We start from the raw sequence: 18,596 nt of genomic DNA, 5'->3' as shown, positions 1-18,596 counted from the left end.
TGAGGAACTGGAGCATGGGAATGAATTAACATGAATTACCCACAGCCTTCAGTTCTGCCTGATCACTAAGGAGGCAGTAGTCAACCCCTGACCCTGGGGAAGTTTCACTGCTTTTTTTACCAAAGAAATATAATTTATGTACTAGTGGTTATCAGATGCAACATCCATAGTACACTTTCACTACAACATGTTGCATAAATTAGGAGCCAGCATTGAACCATATAGCCATAAATATTTAAAAAGGTGCCACTAATATACCTTAAACAATGAGACACAATGCTAACAGAAACAGCAGTGCCAAAATAATACTTACAATATGCACTAGTTTGGCACAAATCTACTACAAATTTGATGTAGAGAGTATAATTTTAGTACTGAGTGTACTAACATCATGGATGAATTTGAACAGTTTCATAAAAATACATCATATTTGAGAAATTAGATAAAAGTTAGCAGAACTTGCAATAAAAATTAACTTGTAATAATTATTATGAGTCTTGGCTTGGCAATAAAATAGAGTCATAAAAATCCAAAGATATTTAATGCAGTGTCTCCTATGTATTGAGAAATTTATTGAGTCACACAGAGAAAAGCTGTAGTGAATTAGTCAGTAGTGAGTAGTCAAGGAATCGGATAAATATTCCAATATTGACTCCAGTAAACAGTACAATACTCCTAAGAAATCTAACTTATGTTAGGTAAAAAAAGAAACATCCTCAGGGAATTTTAATGAAACCTAAGGAGAGTTAAAAATGAGCAATGCAGTAGCAGAATACATTCAGAAAAGCTATTGGAATGACAAAATGAAATTGCATAAGATTATCACCTATTTTAAATTCACTGTATCCTGGTGTCATTGTAGGTATTGGTGCCTCTAAGGAAAAAATGCTTAGAAATATTAATGCTCACAGGTTAACAAAGGCAAAGAAGACCCCTAGTGAGTCATGCACACCTCATAAATCTTTGGGATGATCAAATTTTCCTTGAATATTGTCTTGCACACTAGCCAAGCTATTTGAAAAAAATGTGTAATTAAAACGGTTTAAAAGAGGGGAAATGAAATAAGTATATATGGAAATGCCTGTGTAAGAGAAGAATTAGCAGATGAATAGGAGGAGGAATGTGTCACAGATATGCTTCACATACTATGTTCGTTAATTGGCATATATGACAAAAGTCATATGCTAAATACAGAGCTTGGGAGGAAACTGCAAAGGACAAATTTTCCATAAATATATTTCTTTCTTCTTCTTTATAAGACCTCTCTATATTGACTGTTCTCAGAAAAAGATGGTCTTCTGAAGAGAAGGATGGATGCATACAAATATTCCTACTTTCCTAGAGGAGGAAAAAGTGACAATAGCTAAAATACGCTCATCACAAGAACTGGATTCGAGAATTCCACTGACGCCCCATGATCGGGCTCAGCCCATTACAGAAAGCACAGATGAAAATTCAGATCTGTTTTAAAGCTCTTTCTGCACATTACAATGCCTTCCCAGCATCTTTAATGAAACTCCTCTTGAGATATGAACATTAAGCTGTGCTCCTTCTGGCCTGTTCTTCATCAGAAGTAAATTTCTGCCTTCAGACTGTATTAATGACTATGCTGATGACAAAGGAGATGAAACAAAGCACAGCTCATTCCACAAAACCAGCAATTACTTTTCTAGGCTAGGAGAAACATATTAAAATGGGTGATGACAGCTAGTTGTGTTAGAAATTAATGATACAAGGCTCAAAGTACTGATTGCATATCCATAAGAGGTTTCATGTTCAAAGGGGGAACATTTGATTGAACTGAGTTTATATTTAGAAAAATGGGATCTGTTCCTTTCAAGCACTATGTTAGGTCTGGATAAATTTCTTTTAAAAGCATTGCACATTTCCTTCCATATTTTTTCCCTGCAATACTTGCTATGCTTTTGCATGTCACTTTAAAATACCCCAAAACAACTCTAACATTTAAAAGGCAAAAAATATTTTGTTTAAGTCCTGACTGAACAAACTGGACCATCAATAGTTGGAAATCTTGCTTTCTCCTATTTTAAATTAACAAAAGGTAATTGAATTCTTTGTGAACCTTTGTATAAGTATTTTGGTGTTTGCAGTAAGAATGGCATTCTGGGCATGCCTACCTCTTCCTGTCTTGCAGCAATCCTCCAATACTGGGCAGGACACTAGACTTTCTCACTAGGGAGCAGATCAGTAATTGCCTACAAAGGGTGCCATAATTCCTCTTGTCTAAGTCAAAGGTGATTTGAAAAATGAACAACTGTATCTGCAGTTTGATCAGAACAGCAGAAAGAAAAATAAACCAGTGAAAACCCATTAATCAATTTGGTCACTTTTTTTTTTTTTTTTTATTTTCTGGCATCTCGCACTGCAGCTCATTGTTACTGCAGCTCATTGTTACTGCATCTGGTAAAGCCCCAGGCATGGCCTTACAGATTGTTTCAGACCTCAGGTATGCAGCTAGCACACATTCCCACCACAAACCTCCTCGGACATAATTAAAAAGTTAGTTGACTAGATGCTCAAAACAAGGTGTAGTGGGTTTGTCAGCTTCATTTTGTCATGGCTTTCATATGCTGTCACCCGAAGGAGTGTCAAGTTAATCCTGAGCACATGTATGGGGAGAGGAGGTTTCTGCTGGTGTGAAAAAAATGAAGACCTCAAACAATTAACTGTTACACAGCTTTGGGTGCAAACATTCTCACATTAATTTACAGCATGGTTAGTCTGCCCAAATTAAGAAAATCCAGAACAATCAACAGTTTCACCAGTGACTGAAAAAGGAAAACTAAAACCATGTAAGCTAGCTAGAAAACAGTCACATGATAACTCTAATGCTGAAGAGTTTATTCAAGTAGCTTAGCCATACAGACCCTTTTTCCTGCTTTTTAATCTGTAATGCTCTTACCCCTCAGAATAAAATGTAATGGCTGTTACTACAGAGTGATCTTGTTATGCTTGATGGCTCCCAATGTACTGTTGTTCTAGTGCTTTGTTCAAACACTTGTGAGTTGTTATAATATTTGAGCACCCACAGTTCCCTATAGAAGAAGTTTCACGATTAATTTGCTTAACTTTTCATTCCCAGGCTGCCTTTTGTTGCTTGTATCTTATTTATTTCTTCTTGTGTTGGTATAATCCCTCAGACAGAACACCTCCTCTTCCTTCCTGAAGTTTATGTGAATCCTAACTACCTCAATAAACTAAATTTGATGGCAGCATCCTGAGAGTATTTCCAAAATGCTCAAATCAATGCTGAATAGAGATAACCAAGACAGTTTAATGTGCTATTTGAGTGCCAAAAGCAGCACAGCAGCCTCCCTTGGCTCAGGAGGATAAATTAACCCAAATGAAGAATGACAGTGTCAGAATACTTTTTTACATAGCTGCATATGGTACTTTAAAACCATATGAAGAAAGAGTGATCATACAGAGCAAAATCTACCCAAGATTGCTCCACTGCAGTCAAGTCACAGCATTGATTCTTTCTTCACATTTACAGGGAAATGCACATTCATACCATGCCTTGTTGTAGCTCATTAGGGAGAAATCCTGCTCGGCACATGTGGTTCATCAAAACCAATCTGGTGCATGGAACAGACACAAATTGTCATGTGGCACAGCAGCCCTGCACTTTGTTACTGGGATCAACTTCTCACATAAGCGGTGTGCAGAGCACACATCTACACAAGAACAGCAACTACAGACACACACTGACCACAAGGCCTGATACGTCAGGTGAGTCACCTCATCATGTCACCCCACATACAAAACCTGCACAGGGTGAAGAGCTTCAGATTACCTCAATACTTTTTAAGTCCTGTAAAAGAAATTAGAGAGCTCTAAGAACTTGTTCTTGAATAAGATTCTCCAGAGGAAGGGGTAGGTGTTAACTACTGTTAGCACACTGAGATGGGTCCTTTTGATAAGCCATTGTTTTCATCTTATTCATCCTGACAACCAGATGAAGTAGAGCTCAATATTCCCACTGAGGGAAAGTCAACTGTCCCTGGAGTAACAATAGGGTTAGGGTGCAAATTAGCTGGCACTAGAGGTAAATATTCTAGAAAGAATTTAAGATGAGTTTCATATTTATGAATATCAAAGGAAATTTATATAATAAGTCAGAAATTTCAAATACTAAACTTCATCTGTGTGCAAAGGTGTGTGGAATATTTCCTGAAACTTGTACTTCTTTGTGCCTGCCTACAATGGAAACAACAAAGAGTTGTCTGTGTGCTGAGGAACAAACAGAAGGGATGAAGGGGGAAGCAGAGCTGAGCTGTGAATTCTACAAAGGTTATTATTTTATTCAAAGACATACATCTTGGAATCCCTAATCAGCTTGTCCCTTCAGAAACTTGTCACAGAAGGCAGTAATAAATCATTCATGCATTCACTCAGTCATTCACTTCCTGAGTCCCACTGAGTGCTGTCTAGCTAGAGACTGCTGTGAACGTACACAAGACTGAAAATACAAGCGAGTTATGTAACAAACTAATCATACAGAAGATGTCCTGTATGATAGTAACAGCAGCATTAAAACTGTTCAAGGAAAAAATAATGTAATTTAGTATGAATCTAAAGAAATAAACCCGTGTTGTCAACATGACTAAAAAGGTTGACAAAACTATAAAATATTATTTTAACATTCCTCTTCAGGATCCTCCACCTGGAAAGAAACTACAAAGAACACACACAGAAACTGTAATACATTCACGTTCTGCTTTATCCAATGTAATCTCCATCTCCATAGACAGTAGTACATGTCTGATGGAAACACATGTACATTCAAAGGTCGTAAGTGTTATGAGCCAATAGATCAAAATTAGGAGGAACATTTGTAATACATAATGAATCTGGAACTTTGCCATGGAGGAGAGCCTGCTGAAGTACCTACTGATATCCTCTCTCTTTCAATAAAAACTAGAGAGCATAACTTACTTCCAGCTAGCAACTGTCTAGGTATTAGGGAATGCAAGGATTGAAGTGTCTTCTGTTTATCAGAGTTCACTTTCTTTGGATATTGCTATCACAGGAGCACTCAAATTTATGTAGTATCTTTGGACTTCAACCAAAATTTAGTACGTTTCCTTAAATCTCTGGAATTTGATTTTTAAGTTCACAAACCTTTCCCAGCACTTCAACAAAACAACAGCAGATTGCCACAAGAGCAGTTTTATGTAGTAACTAAAGATAGCTGAAGTGCATAGAGTTCAGTGACAAGTGTTCATGAGCAGGAAAGCTCCTTCAGGAGCTATCTGCCTCTTGTTCAGTTGAATATGCATCTATTATACACACCTGAATTAAACACACAACTGTGTATTTCTGCCCAGATTCACTAATACATACAAAAAACCAAAACCTGGCAACATAGTGGTAGAATTTTGGAGGAAAGGGAGATGTTAATATGACAGAATTAAAAAAAAAAAAATTCCTGGGTAAAAAGGAAAATACATCCTGGATCAGAAATTCAAATCTGTTTTGTGATTGTGGATCACAGTTTGTATAATATTTATAAACAGAAATATATACCATCACAATAGCATATTTATTATTAAAATATTCAATAATGTTATTCTTCTATCACTTTAAAAGGGATTAGGGAGATAATCTTGTTTCTAAATAGATAGACAAAACAATACATTTTCCTTTCACTTTCTGAAGAACACATATCCTGAGTCTTCTAGATTGTCAAGATTAAAATCTTTTGTGGAGATCCTTTTAAAAATGTTCTTAAAACCTTTGCATTGTGTGGTTTTAAATTACAAAACTGTGCAGGTATTCCTATGAGCAGACAGCTCGCAAAGTTTTTTAAATGAATCAGTATGAAGATAACTCCTTAGAGTAATATTGGACCCCAGAATTAACTCACCTGACTTTTGTTTTCCATACATTTTCCCATGTATTTGTTTTGTCCGTTAGGAAGGTTTTAAATATGCCAGCAACACAACATACAACACAACATTGGGACTGCTGGCAAAGCTGAGCAATAAAAGGAAAATGAGATTTACAGTAGCTGCACCATTTATTTTTACTATGAAACAGAGAGGCATTACCAGGCTATGTGCTATAAACTCAGATGTTCAGAGATTGCTGGCATGTCCCCACGCTGTGCACCTCCGCCAGAAAAATGTAGTTTCAATTCTCATTTGCAATGTCAAGTGATTGTATAAGTTAACATTGCACAGACTGGTACAAATATCTGCTGAGTTTGTGACTATAGTATCAGCTAAAAAGTCTGATTCTAAAAAAAAATAACAGGGTAAATCTGCAGGAGAATGCATGTCATAAGTCCATTGATCAGAAGTTCAAGAGAGGATAACAAAAATTTCCTAAATATCTGAGCAAACTTAAACTTATACTGGTTATGGAACAATTGACCAACCTGACAGAAATCAGAATTAAACTCATGCCCCTGCATACACAGGAATAAGGCACCAAAGAAGCACTTACAGCTGGAGAATATCAGTGGACATGAGTGTTCATCCATGGGGAAGTTGTGCAGCTGCAGCTGGCACTCAGCGTTGATGGTAAGCCTGTGAAGAAACCAAGGCTCTGTTACTGTGTGAAGTACAGGCAACAGCCAGAGGAGGAGGCAGGGCAACCTTAAGCATCATGCAAGAATGCTTTGATATCCATAAGTAAGGCCTGAAAGGAAAGAACCGTATTTGCAGACTGTTTGTTGGCTATTGACAATAGACAATATTTGCAGATGGTTTGTTGGCCTGACACAAAACAGTGATAATTATCTTAAATAATTTCACACACATCATCAAGACTTTCTGGATCCCAGGAAATCTGTGCATATGTGTTTCTCTAGACAATTCATCATCGAAGGTTCTGAGATGAAAACAACTGTTCTTTACAAAAATAACAGGAAATGTGGCTCGTGTTATATGCAATTCCACAAAATCTGAACTTCGGAGAGAAACTTATAAAAATATTCTCCATGTGCACTTATAGTGTGGACTTAAAATTCTTTCAATTTCTTCAGGCTGTCTCTCCATAACCTAATAAATGTCTATATGCCATTTTTATCGTACAGATGCAACAAACAGACCAGCAGAAACATCTTCATCCCTACTTGAAAGCTGGTTTTACATGACATCCCTAAAACAAACTATGATACGAACACAGCCAATTTTAAAATTACTATAAAAATCAATCATCTTCAGTCTAATAGCCTATAAAGTGAATGTACTTACTCAGGGAAACTGAATTAAGTGCTAGTTTGTTGTACAGTCTTTTTTAAAAAATACGACACAGCTTCATGACAATTCATGCATGCGGGGTATGTGGGTTTTTCCTTTTGGAAACTAAGTAAAAAGATTAAAAACTCTGAAAAACTAAAATTAAAAAAGAGAAAAACTAAAAAATTAAAAAAGAGAAAAACTCTATCTCGGAAAAGGTCACCTGTGAGGAATTTAATTATTGAATTAAATTGACTTATTATTAAATTACTGCACTGCCACTAGAAGAGGATTTGCAGTGCTGCAGCAGGAGGGCATTCACACCCTAAAAGGGGCAGGGAAGAAGATGGAGAGGTATGGAGCATGACTGCACCTTGTACACTTCCTCCTGTACACATAACACCCATCAACACCTGACAGCACCAGGGCACACACTAGCTACCTCTTCCATGTCATACCAATCCTGACACTTAGGTCAGATAAATTTGGGTTGAATTACACAGTGTTAACAATGATGACTCTAACAGCTTTTCCTGTGTAGAAAGGAGGTCGACCTGAGTGATCAAAAAGGACTCAAAACATCTTTCACAAAGAAAGATGAAGAAATGCTCCAATGGGTCAAGTATTAACTTACTTTTAGCTGGTTTAGACAAATTTTGTAGTCCATTCAACAAATAATTTCTTTACTGAGAGGTATGTAAGTCTAACTACTGTAATGTAAATATTTGGCCTGAAATACTGAAACAGAACTTAACAGAAAAAAAAAAACAAAAACAACATAACACATAATCAAAATCTCCTGAGGAAAAAACCAATAACCCAACCAAGTGAATATTGGAACTGACACCTCAATCCCCAAACTCTTTAGCTAAAGGTAACTGAAATAAGCAAGAGCTCTTCACAGTAGAGCAAGCCTAAGAAGGAAAGGCCACTAAAAATATCAACAGCTTTTCCAGACGTTTATTTCCTCTCTTATTGTTTTCCAAAGACTTTGTATTGAAGCCCAACAGCAGTTGCAAGCATGATCAGCCATCTCAGGTGCACCGAGAGGGCTGAACACAATCACAGAAGAAAATGTAGCGTGAAAGGCACATCTCTAAAACAGTTTCCGTTGTGGAACATGGCTTATGGCAAAACTCCCTTCTGAACAGCTCATCTCTTCCACAAGTAAACATATATTTTGATTTCCACAGGCTTTTTAAAATGCAAATATATACAGTATTTCTAATACCATAGAGTTGATTTTATCACAAACATTAGAAAACTGTAAAAGCCTTTCCTCCAGCAATTCACCCTTGTGATGAGATGTGACAGACTATCTTTCAGCATGACTTATTTGAAGAATCAAGTATTGGCATTAGCATGAATCTAAAAATGCTTTATCTAGCCCTGCATCTAACTCCGATCAAAAAGGCTTTTGACAGGTTTTATGGGACTACATATTCCTGATTTTATTACAAGCACTAAAATCCCCAGCTTGTACAATTTAGACAGACATATTTCCTATTTCTCAAGGTTGCTTTCATAGAAAGACAAGACTTTGTTTTTTAAACTTGGCAGTACCTATGCCTGAATAATTAAGTATTTGTAAATTGTGGCCACATATGCATCAGGAAGAAAACAGCACAAGAGAACAAAGATACTGCTGAAAGTTACTATTACACCAGAGATGGGAGAAGCTTTCAGCCCAGCACCTTGCTCACCTGAGGGTGTACAAGATCTTGCCATCATTCCATATGCGGAGGAGCTGGTTGGGAGTGGTGATCCAGTGAGCCTCTGCTGTCTTAGAGTTACGAAATATCGTGTCTGGAATCCAGATCAAGCCGACCATGTTGCTGTTCAGAGTCAGTATCTTCATGGTGCTGTTGAAGCGAAGACGGCTGTCTGTCCACGTCTGGGCAAAAAATATATCAATTTGATATTCCTGCAAAGAAAGCACGATACATCAACTGAAGTCAGTTCCATATTTCACACTATTTGGTGTTTGATAAGGTCTGTTCTGGTGTAGATCAGCAGGGTATGTTCTGGCCAATAGAACTTTTTTCTTTTTCTACTGACTTAGGAATATTTTTTTCCATTTTTTTCACCCTTTTATTTTTGTATCTAGCTGCTTAATGAAACATGCCAAACATTTCACTTCCATTAGTCCTGTGCCACAACAATTTCAGCATTAGCACATTCTTTTTCATTGTCTCTGAAAAGCCACAGCTAGAAGGTACAATTTACAGAGACTTCTTTGTCATAGGGCTGATAAGAGACATGAAAGATGAACAGGACCAACACACATAAGACAGAGAATGGTAAATTCCCCTGATTACAGCGATGCTTTTTAGGGAAGAGGTTGTGTAAATGCAATAAATTAATTTTCCCATTTGCTACCAATTATTCAGCCACTCTTTCTCAGGCCACACTGCAGCAGAATGAAAAGGCAGGCATGTGCTCCTTTACAGACCCTGATTCTAAGAGCTGAACACTCATCCCTGAATATGCTAATACCTTAATTTACATGAAATTTGTCCTTCCATTTACTCCATGTTTTACTATTCTATTTCTGTAGGTAAGCCATCCTAGTACATATAAATGCAGAAATTAAAGTACACATGGGCAGACAACATTATATAGGTGAACACATAAACACAACGGTTTATGCATTTAAGACCCCATGGAAGAAATTGTATTTTACTTTTGTATTTGAATTGTGAATTCAAGCCACTGGGGGCTGGAAAAGGTCATGCTACATTTGCTAGTGTTCCTCTTCCTCTTTTCAAAGACGGAAAAATGAATAATGGACTGCTCTATTTTTGAACCTCAGGGAAACAGCCACCTGAGTCTGTCATGCAATACCCTCCCAATACCACAGGGCTGTGACAAGGATGATGTTTGCTGATGTAACACAAAGTGTGTGCTCTACAACAGAGGCTAATACAGGGCTTGGGAATAATCCAAAGGAAAACATCTCTTTAGGACCCCTGGTAGATGCACTCCTGGTATATCTGAACAAAGGGTAATTAGGGCTATATGTAAAGTCTGGTATGTCTTTGACTACCCTGAATTTGCTTTTAATCCATTTCTTTCTGTCTATTGCTTCAACAGTATTGGGGTTTTTTCTTTATAGACAGTTAGTAGAGCTTGCAGTCTGAATTGAGGACAGTGTTTTTGCTAAGAGCCACCTGTTTCTCCTGTGCTATTACATTTTTGGCAAGCCATCCCTTCAAAGCTGATGTTATAACACCAGGAAACCCAATTCACTGGCACTGTAATCCAAGTCCAAAACACACTCTGGGCCTCACATGTCTAGATGATAAATGATCAAAAGGTGCATAAGTGGTGCTACCAGGTATCCAAACACCAGGCAGTAGATTACCTCAGGAATTAAAGCCTAGCTACCAAAGGCAATAAGGACCATTTTCCTTCACAGCTTATCTCACTACTATTTCTCATTGTATTATTAGCTTTATTTTTGCAGGGAAGATGACAGATTTGAATCTGAAGAGACTTTTCTTTCATATGGATGACATCTCCACAGATCTGAAGCATGTAATGTAATGTACACAGTGTACCTCTGTTATTCAGAAAGAACATCCTTAATGTACCAGGTTTTAAATGCAGCACTGATCTTCTTTCTTTAAATCAATTGCATTTTAGCCTTTGAAAGTCTAGTGACAAGTGTTTGGCAGATTCAGCTACTGTAGAGAGGAATATGCCAGACATGTCTATGGGTTTCTCCAAATGCTGAGTGAGTAGAGTTGCTTTTCTTAGCCCACATGTAAGAATCTGTATTTATAGAACCAAAGACTGTGTGTATACAGCTGGCTAATGACAGTGCTGTCTTTTCACAGGATAAGTTTTTGCATGATATTCACATCTGAGCTTATTTTATATGAATGGCCCATTTTGACTAAATTTAGGAGTAACCATAATTCTTTTCTAGTATATCATTCATATTTAGTGATTTTTAGGATTTTAGTTATTCAGGATTGCTACTCTGCCAAAAGAAAGGAAAGACCCTGAGCTCCTTAATACATTTCCATGAGAAGGTACTGCAGCTACATTTGAGCAAAGTGGGCCCCAGCAGCAGTGTAAATGTAACATTGTGGTTTCTATTCCAGTAAACTACTCTGGCTAAGAGTATTACATTAGCCTAGAAACAGGGTGATGCTAACACCACTGCCCAACTCCAATTTTGCATCTTTGTTATTTATTGCTGCAACTAGAACATGCCACCTATGATCATTATTCAAAATACCTGCAGAATGGGCCACTCCATTTGCCTTAATAAAAAAATTTCAATTCAAATTAAATGGTTCCCAGATCTTCTAGAGTTAATTAGTACTGAAAAAAACCCTGCATTTTCTTTTGGCAAACTGAGATGATAAAAAACAAAGGAACATTTTTAAAAGAAAAGTCACTAAAGTTGGTTGAAGTTAGTTGCATTGACTTTTTAAAACTTTAACCCTATTTAAAAAAAAAAAAGTACAGTTTTTACAGTCCTCAGTCAGAATGTAGAAATCACAAAACCAAAATTTTTCCATGAAAAATAAATACACATTTCCATTTAATATCTGAACTGAGATTCTCACACTTAATCCCTTTTAGAAGTGAATGTTATATCAGTACATCCCTTACATTAATCTTTGGAATTTCTGAAGTCTTTAACTAAGTAAATAAGTCACTTTTGAAGCTGGCATTCGGTTCTCCACTTCTAATGGTTCTAAGTCTATGCATATTTCAGAAAATTACCTCTATCTTCACTGACAACAGATACTCCATTCCCAGTGAAGTCAACAGCTCCCATACGCTGTTCTGCACAATGCTGGTACAGTGATCTCCAGCACAGAGCATCCAACAAGAAACTGCCAGAAGAAAGGTTTCTATGTTGGCTTTACAGACAGGTTAATACCATGTGACACAAGAAAGTAATACTCTTCATTTTATAGCTAATACCTGCCATTTTAGATCTCTACAAAGCACAGAAATTGCATTTAGAGAGTTCAGGCAGGACATCAGGTTTCAGTGATGTGATGCCTCAAATGAAACAGCATCCTAGAACTCTAGCAATATTCTTTATGTTCTGTTCTACCAATGCACCAGTAATTTTGTTAATAATCTTCCAAGTCTTCCTTCTTTTTTTTTTTTTTTTTTTTTTTTTTTTTTTTTTTTTTTTTTTTTTTTTTTTTTCTGGCAGCAACTATTGACTACTGCAATGAACACAGGAAGAAGTGAAAACCAGCAACATTTTAAACAAGATTTCTCCCAGTAGCTAAAAAGGTAAAACACTTTCTACGTGAAATACTGAGGTCATGTACAGGAAAGTGTTCTGTCACTAAGTTTTCTTGTCTTAATGGCACCTAGTTTGCCATGCCACCTAAACAGACCCAAGATTTTCCTACTTTTACCACATATTCACAAAGTGCCTGGATGCATTCACTGGAGAGCAGCCAAATTTTGAAAAAGGCATTAATTTCCCACTAAAACTTAATCATTTTATTTGTATTTTGTTTGATTTTATGAAAATATAAAGCCCCATTTCAGGCAGCTACAGTGTATCTTTGTGTGAAATGTCTTTTTTTTCTTTATTATTCCCCAATGTTGCATAGCTACTTATGACCAAAGAATTTCTCATCAGTACTTTTTTTGCAAATTAACCTTAAATGAATGCATTATCTTCTACATTTCATCATGTAAAGAGACAGATTGTTCTACCTGCAAGACTTCTGTACAAGAAACACTCAGTATCATCTTAAAATTATAAGTGACATTTTGTCACTGAAAACCTCTGCATCACCTCCTATGAGGTTACCTTTGAAAATGGGATTGTAAATTTACACCTGACAATGCTCACACAGCTTCCAAAACTAACTCCTAAAACCAAGAAAGCATATTATGGTCCTTGTACCTTTAGAGTATGCAAGTAATTGTCTCAAATAGAACATTTCTTCCCATTCAAATTTTATAAGTTCTCCATCTGAAACATTGGCTGAGATGAGGACAATTAGATGGTATTTTCCCATTTCATGGTTATGTAGAGAACAAGAAACTAAAGACAATTTTACCTACTTAATTTTCACTGATTTGTGGACAGAAGCTACAAGCCAGATTCAGCAACAGTATTACTTGCAAATAGCTGCAGACAGTCAAAGTTCCAACTACTTGATTTCAGCTTTTGTTTTTTCACATTTTCAAATATTCCTAATGTGGTTTCATTAGTACTTTGAAAATAATCAAGAGTCAGCACTGAACTATTTGCCCTTCAGCTGTGTAGGAATGATTAATGATTGTGAACACCTTGAAAATGCCATTGTCTAAGTCATCTGCAGTCACAGAGAAAAATGCATTCTTTTCAAATCTTCAATTGTTTTTTCAGTCAAAAGAGTAGCTAACCTATTGTTGGTAATACATGGAGCTTTTCTCCTATCACAATGTCTCATTTATTTAATTCTGAAAAATATGATGTAATAGGCTGTCACAGTCAGGTAATGGATGCCCATGACTATGGATAAATAGTGTTGTATTCCTTTGCTGCTTCTGCTGCAGCCTTCTCATTTTCTGCATTTTCAAAATTCTTAACAACAACAGCAACAATAATGTCAAGAATCCTGTCCTTGGAAAACATGCAAGAATTTCTTGCATGATACTTTTCAGGTTTTTACTATTGCCTACTAGAAATTTTTGAGTTTTTTTTCATTTTAGAATCTGTATCTTGATCGGTGGTAGAGTGAGACTGTAAATCATTAAAGCTGCTACTGCCATTTGTGTGAGGCTGGTACTCAACTGAAAATAGCTACATAATTAGGGTCCAGTTTATATTACAATAATTCTGTGCCCTCCCACACCCCTTGTATAACATGCCAGCACACCACAACACACCACAACCATTGTCTGCAGAAGCTTGGAACTAGTCTAATAAACGTTGTAAGGGATAAAATCTCCTTCAGCTACCAAGAAGCTGGACTTCACTGAAGTGGGAAATCCCATCTGTAAGTCTAAAACTGTTCTGGAAATAAGTATTAAACTTTGATTTTATATTTAAGCCCAAACCATTCAGTAAGAAGTATGCTTGAAAAATGAATAATGGTTGAGCCCGTTACGTGCAAACGGTCATAGAAATGTTAAGTATTATGGTTTAAAAGGGAATATGGGAAGGGGCTGTTTGGAGAAACAGGACAGACATTGGAGCAAATCTCTAAAGACTGGGAGTCTCCCCTTTATTGCACTCAGCCACAGACAACAGGTGAACACACCCAGAAATGTCCTTTCTTTATGCCCCTGTCATGCTTGGATTAGAAGTACAAAGAGAAGGGTTTGAGATACTGTATTTCAGTAGAAAATGTTCCAAATATTAAATCAGTGCTCATGTCTGTTTATTTAGTCTGCAATCTGATGCACTTGCCAATGTTACAAGTGAGTAATTTCTTCAGAGTTTGAAGGTGATTTTCAATAAAAGCTTATTTTTTCCAGCCTAACTCACCACTAAAAGGGAAGTTCAGTGATTGATTCATCTGCCTATTTAGTTGTGTGACAAATGAGTGAAAGAGGAAATGCTCTCTGAAATATGGAATGAGTGGTTCCCTCTTCCTGAACCAGTACATTCACATGTCTGGTATCAAAATACTGAGAGTAATTCTCTTGAGCACAGACCACCTCCAGCTTCCCTGATTTACTGAATCTTAGCCTGGGCTAGAATGAGGAGAGAATTGTCCTCTGTCCATCTTATGAACAGATTTTTGATAATTTGAAGAGGTACCTTGATGTATCTATTTTTGATATTGATGGAAATAAGTAGTTCCACAGCAACTGCCACATGATGTGTGCTGATTGTTGATCAGATTACAAGCTGTATAGATTGTGAAAAGTCAGGAACTATGGTGACCTCAGGAGACCTCTAAAAGCTTAAAATGTTAAGCTTTAATGTAAACCTTAAACTACTGCTTGACAGCTTCTGCTTGGGTTTGCACCCTGTGTGCAACTTGCATTCTAATTTCAAGAACTGGTTAAAACCTCTCAGATATTCTGCGGAAAGGAACTGAAAGTTCAACCAATGGAAACCTACATTCTTATTTTGTGGAAATAGTGCAGAAAGAAATAAATTATATTTGCTGTAGAAAACACAGTAAAATAGTGTATTTCATATGCAGTGTACATTTGAAACTCTTGCGGTATCAAGACCAACACAAGCCTTCTGTGAGGACAATAATCCTCAGACACGTCCTGAAAGTTTGCCTTGCTTTCAGCAGAGCTTTTTGGATGAGTGGAGTAGCACCACTAGAGCTGCCTGTAACTTTTCCTTAAGTATCTCTGCCAGGCTGGAGCTTTGTGTTTCCAGAGGCTGTCCAGGAGTTAATGGGGGTATTTACTTCACACTACATACAATACTGGGTTTGTTGCCTAAGAGACAGTATAGCAGGGATCACCTTCCCCTTCTCCACCAGTCTGCTTTATTTCCACTCTCTGTGCTCCTGCTCCCTTTCCAGATCCTACTTCCTAATAGCCTCTACTGAGAGTGGAAGAATGGGCAACACATTCCCACTTTCGGATTTTTTTCTCTTCTTAATCTGAATTTATCTTTCCCATCAGTGTTAAGGCTGTACCTTCAAAAGATAGTCAAAAGAAAGAGATTAAAGATTAGTTTTACAGTAGTAGTAAAATATGCAAGTTTGAAAACTTTCCAAACTGTTTTATGTACAGAAAGGCTTTCAATAACTTGCTCTTTTTTTTCAATAACTTGCTCTTTTTTTTTTGATAATTTGCTTTGGTACTTTCATACTGTTACAAGCATCATGGTTCCATGGGCAAAATAAAATTAAAAAAAACAAATTCAGAATTGAGATTGTCACCACAGATATAAAGGCCATTCTAGTTAGCAACATCAAAATATTTCAGCAAGCAGCATCAACCATCTCCATAGCTGAATGCTTTGAGTCAAAAAAAAAACCCAACAAACTATTCTCATCACTGACTCAGTAGGCATCTTGGAGCAAGGAGGATGGAAGCTCATCTTCTTCACTGTAGTATTGCCTCCTCCCTGCTTCAGAATGTTATTTCACTGGTTTCCCGCTATTATAAAGAGGGAAAGACATCTAACCTCATACAAGAAACAAAGCATGCTAGTATCATGTAGCACTTCCTTTCCCTGAGAAAACATTTGTCTGTCACTCTGCCTATTTTGACTCTTCTTTTAGCCCTTCTGTATTCCAGATAAATTCTTCCATTCAGTTACAGGAAGAGCTGGAGATTTTTGTCTTGGCCCATCCCTGACATCTCTTTGAGACTTCTCTTCCCTCTGCCTTGATGGATTATCTCTTCTGCTTCAATCAATCATTTTGCAGTCAGAAACACAGCATGAAATTAGAAAGAAGGCATTTCAGAAAACAAGCTGTAGCTCTGTTCTCTCCCCTTTTGGTGGAAGACTTTTTAAATATTGCTGCTTCCCATTTCTTTATGGAGTCTTCTGTTGGCTTCTGTTGATATTAAAGCTTTCCCAAAGACATCCTGATTGCTATGGTCATGCCACAGTTGCATTTCCACAGCCTCTTCTCCTGATGTGTCAGGGTTCATATCCTGTTGCAGACTGTGTCTGATGAGAAGCTTTGCCTTCGATGAGACATAATTGTATGTGCTTAAAATTGGTCTGCTTTAGAAAACAAGTGTCCAAAGCATGCAAAGAAGTGCAGGGAATGCACGAGGCAGACTTTTCATCTCTGTTAACTGGTGAGCACTGTTACTCAAAATGCTAATCAGAGTAGTCCCTCCTAAGAAGATTGCTGCTGGAAGGAACAATGTTTTTTGGGATTGACAGAGCAAGTACAATGCTCACTCTGACCTGTAATTTAAGGCTTTACTACTAAGACATCAGTCAGGAAGGAGAGAGAGATTCCAAATGCATAATTGAAGAAACCAAGGTTGTTAACTTAAGAATTTAGTAATATAAATGCACAAGGACAAGCTTAACTCCTGTGGAAATAGTAAAGAAATAAAAATTTAAAATCCCTGATCAGAAAAAACAAAGAAAGAGAAAATTAAGAGACTGTGAATATGTTAAAGGCTGTACTTCATATAATAAAGCACATAATCAAGGTATCGTAAGAGTACTTGGTATCTCAAAAATTTATAAAACTATAAAGATATTCAATAATATTACAATAGAAGATTTACTGACTTTATAAACAGTTTTTGAGGCATTACCTTATTCAAAACAGAAGCTAAACTGTGCTTTTCACAAAAAATAAATGCATTCTCAAAGACTGCACACAAAAAGATTTTATGCTCAGTCTCTGACAGAGACAGAGGTTAAAAACAGATGTTTTAAACAGGTTTCTTTAATGATGGAAAGAGTGCTTTTAAACCAAAGAAGTGAAAGAATATTTTAAAACATCTTTTATGACATCAGCAACCTAGGAAAAGAGAGGTTACCATGATGTTTTTACACTTACTGTCACTCTTACCACAAGAACAGTTGTAAAGGAATGGGAGACAGGGCAGTCATGAAAAAGCAGGCATTCAGAGTAGAGGATCAGGTACAGTGATGGTCTCACACAGAATTCTGAGTGAGAAAAGACAGTAAGGAACACTTTTTAAGGAGACAGATGGGAGGATCAGGTAGGTAAAAGTCCTGTTCTAGCTGTTCCCTTCCAGAGGCACTTTTAGGGTAACTCCTGAGGCCATGTTATACCTTAGGAACCCACATGCCCCTCTACTACAGAACCCAAGTGTCCCAGAAAGTTGCACTCTTACAACACCATGGTTGGGAAACAAAAAATTACAACCTCTTTTTCTCAGAAGCTGAGATATTGAGGGTGTTCATGTCTTCTCCAAGATGCAGGAAAGCTACAGCTGACCTGGGGTATTTCACCATTTCAAACCATCCTGACATGCACCACTGAACACTTTCAAGGAAACACATACCATCCTGCATTTGCTCAAAACAAACACTAACTCACTGATTGCATCCCCACAGCTGAATAAGAGACACACTACACACATAGCTCAAGCACCACACACCCAGTCATTCACCTTACTCTACTGCCAGCTGAATTCCTTGCACTGTTGCTCCCAAGGCAAATCTGCCACAGAGGCAGCTAAAACTAAAAAAATGTAGACATACACCAGTTGGTGCCACTCAGTCTTGGGGACAAGTATTGGTCCCTGGATATCTTTGATTTAGCAGAATAGACATACCCAGGTCACAAAGTCTGAATTTATTACAACATAAATAGGATCTAAAAGGAGAGTTTAAAATTCTGGATGACAGAAATCAGGGAAATAAATGAAGCCACAGTGAGCAGGGGAGTTATATCCTATATCCACAGGATGTGAATAGGTGTTACTCTAATTAAACAAAATGATGCACAAAAAAGCCAACTGTGCACAAAGTAGTAGAAAAAAGCTCTT

General features: G+C 37.1%; 1 protein-coding gene across 1 annotated transcript in view; it reads right to left on the bottom strand.

The window, feature by feature from the left end:
* Positions 1-18,596, bottom strand: part of GABRG3 (gamma-aminobutyric acid type A receptor subunit gamma3) — a 288,817-nt gene that overhangs the window by 129,361 nt on the left and 140,860 nt on the right. Inside the window, exons 4-5 of the mRNA XM_041468500.1 lie at positions 8,912-9,132; positions 6,472-6,554 (exon numbers count right to left, since the gene is read on the bottom strand). Of these exons, the coding sequence (XP_041324434.1) occupies positions 6,472-6,554; positions 8,912-9,132 (304 nt within the window). The remainder of the gene's footprint in view (positions 1-6,471; positions 6,555-8,911; positions 9,133-18,596) is intronic.

This window comes from Pyrgilauda ruficollis, unplaced genomic scaffold (assembly GCF_017590135.1).
Source record: "Pyrgilauda ruficollis isolate IOZ18807 unplaced genomic scaffold, ASM1759013v1 scaffold22, whole genome shotgun sequence".
Classification (NCBI taxonomy): Eukaryota; Metazoa; Chordata; class Aves; order Passeriformes; family Passeridae; genus Pyrgilauda; species Pyrgilauda ruficollis.
The sequence above is the reverse complement of the archived record's forward strand: the minus strand, read 5'-3'. Positions and strand labels throughout refer to the sequence as shown.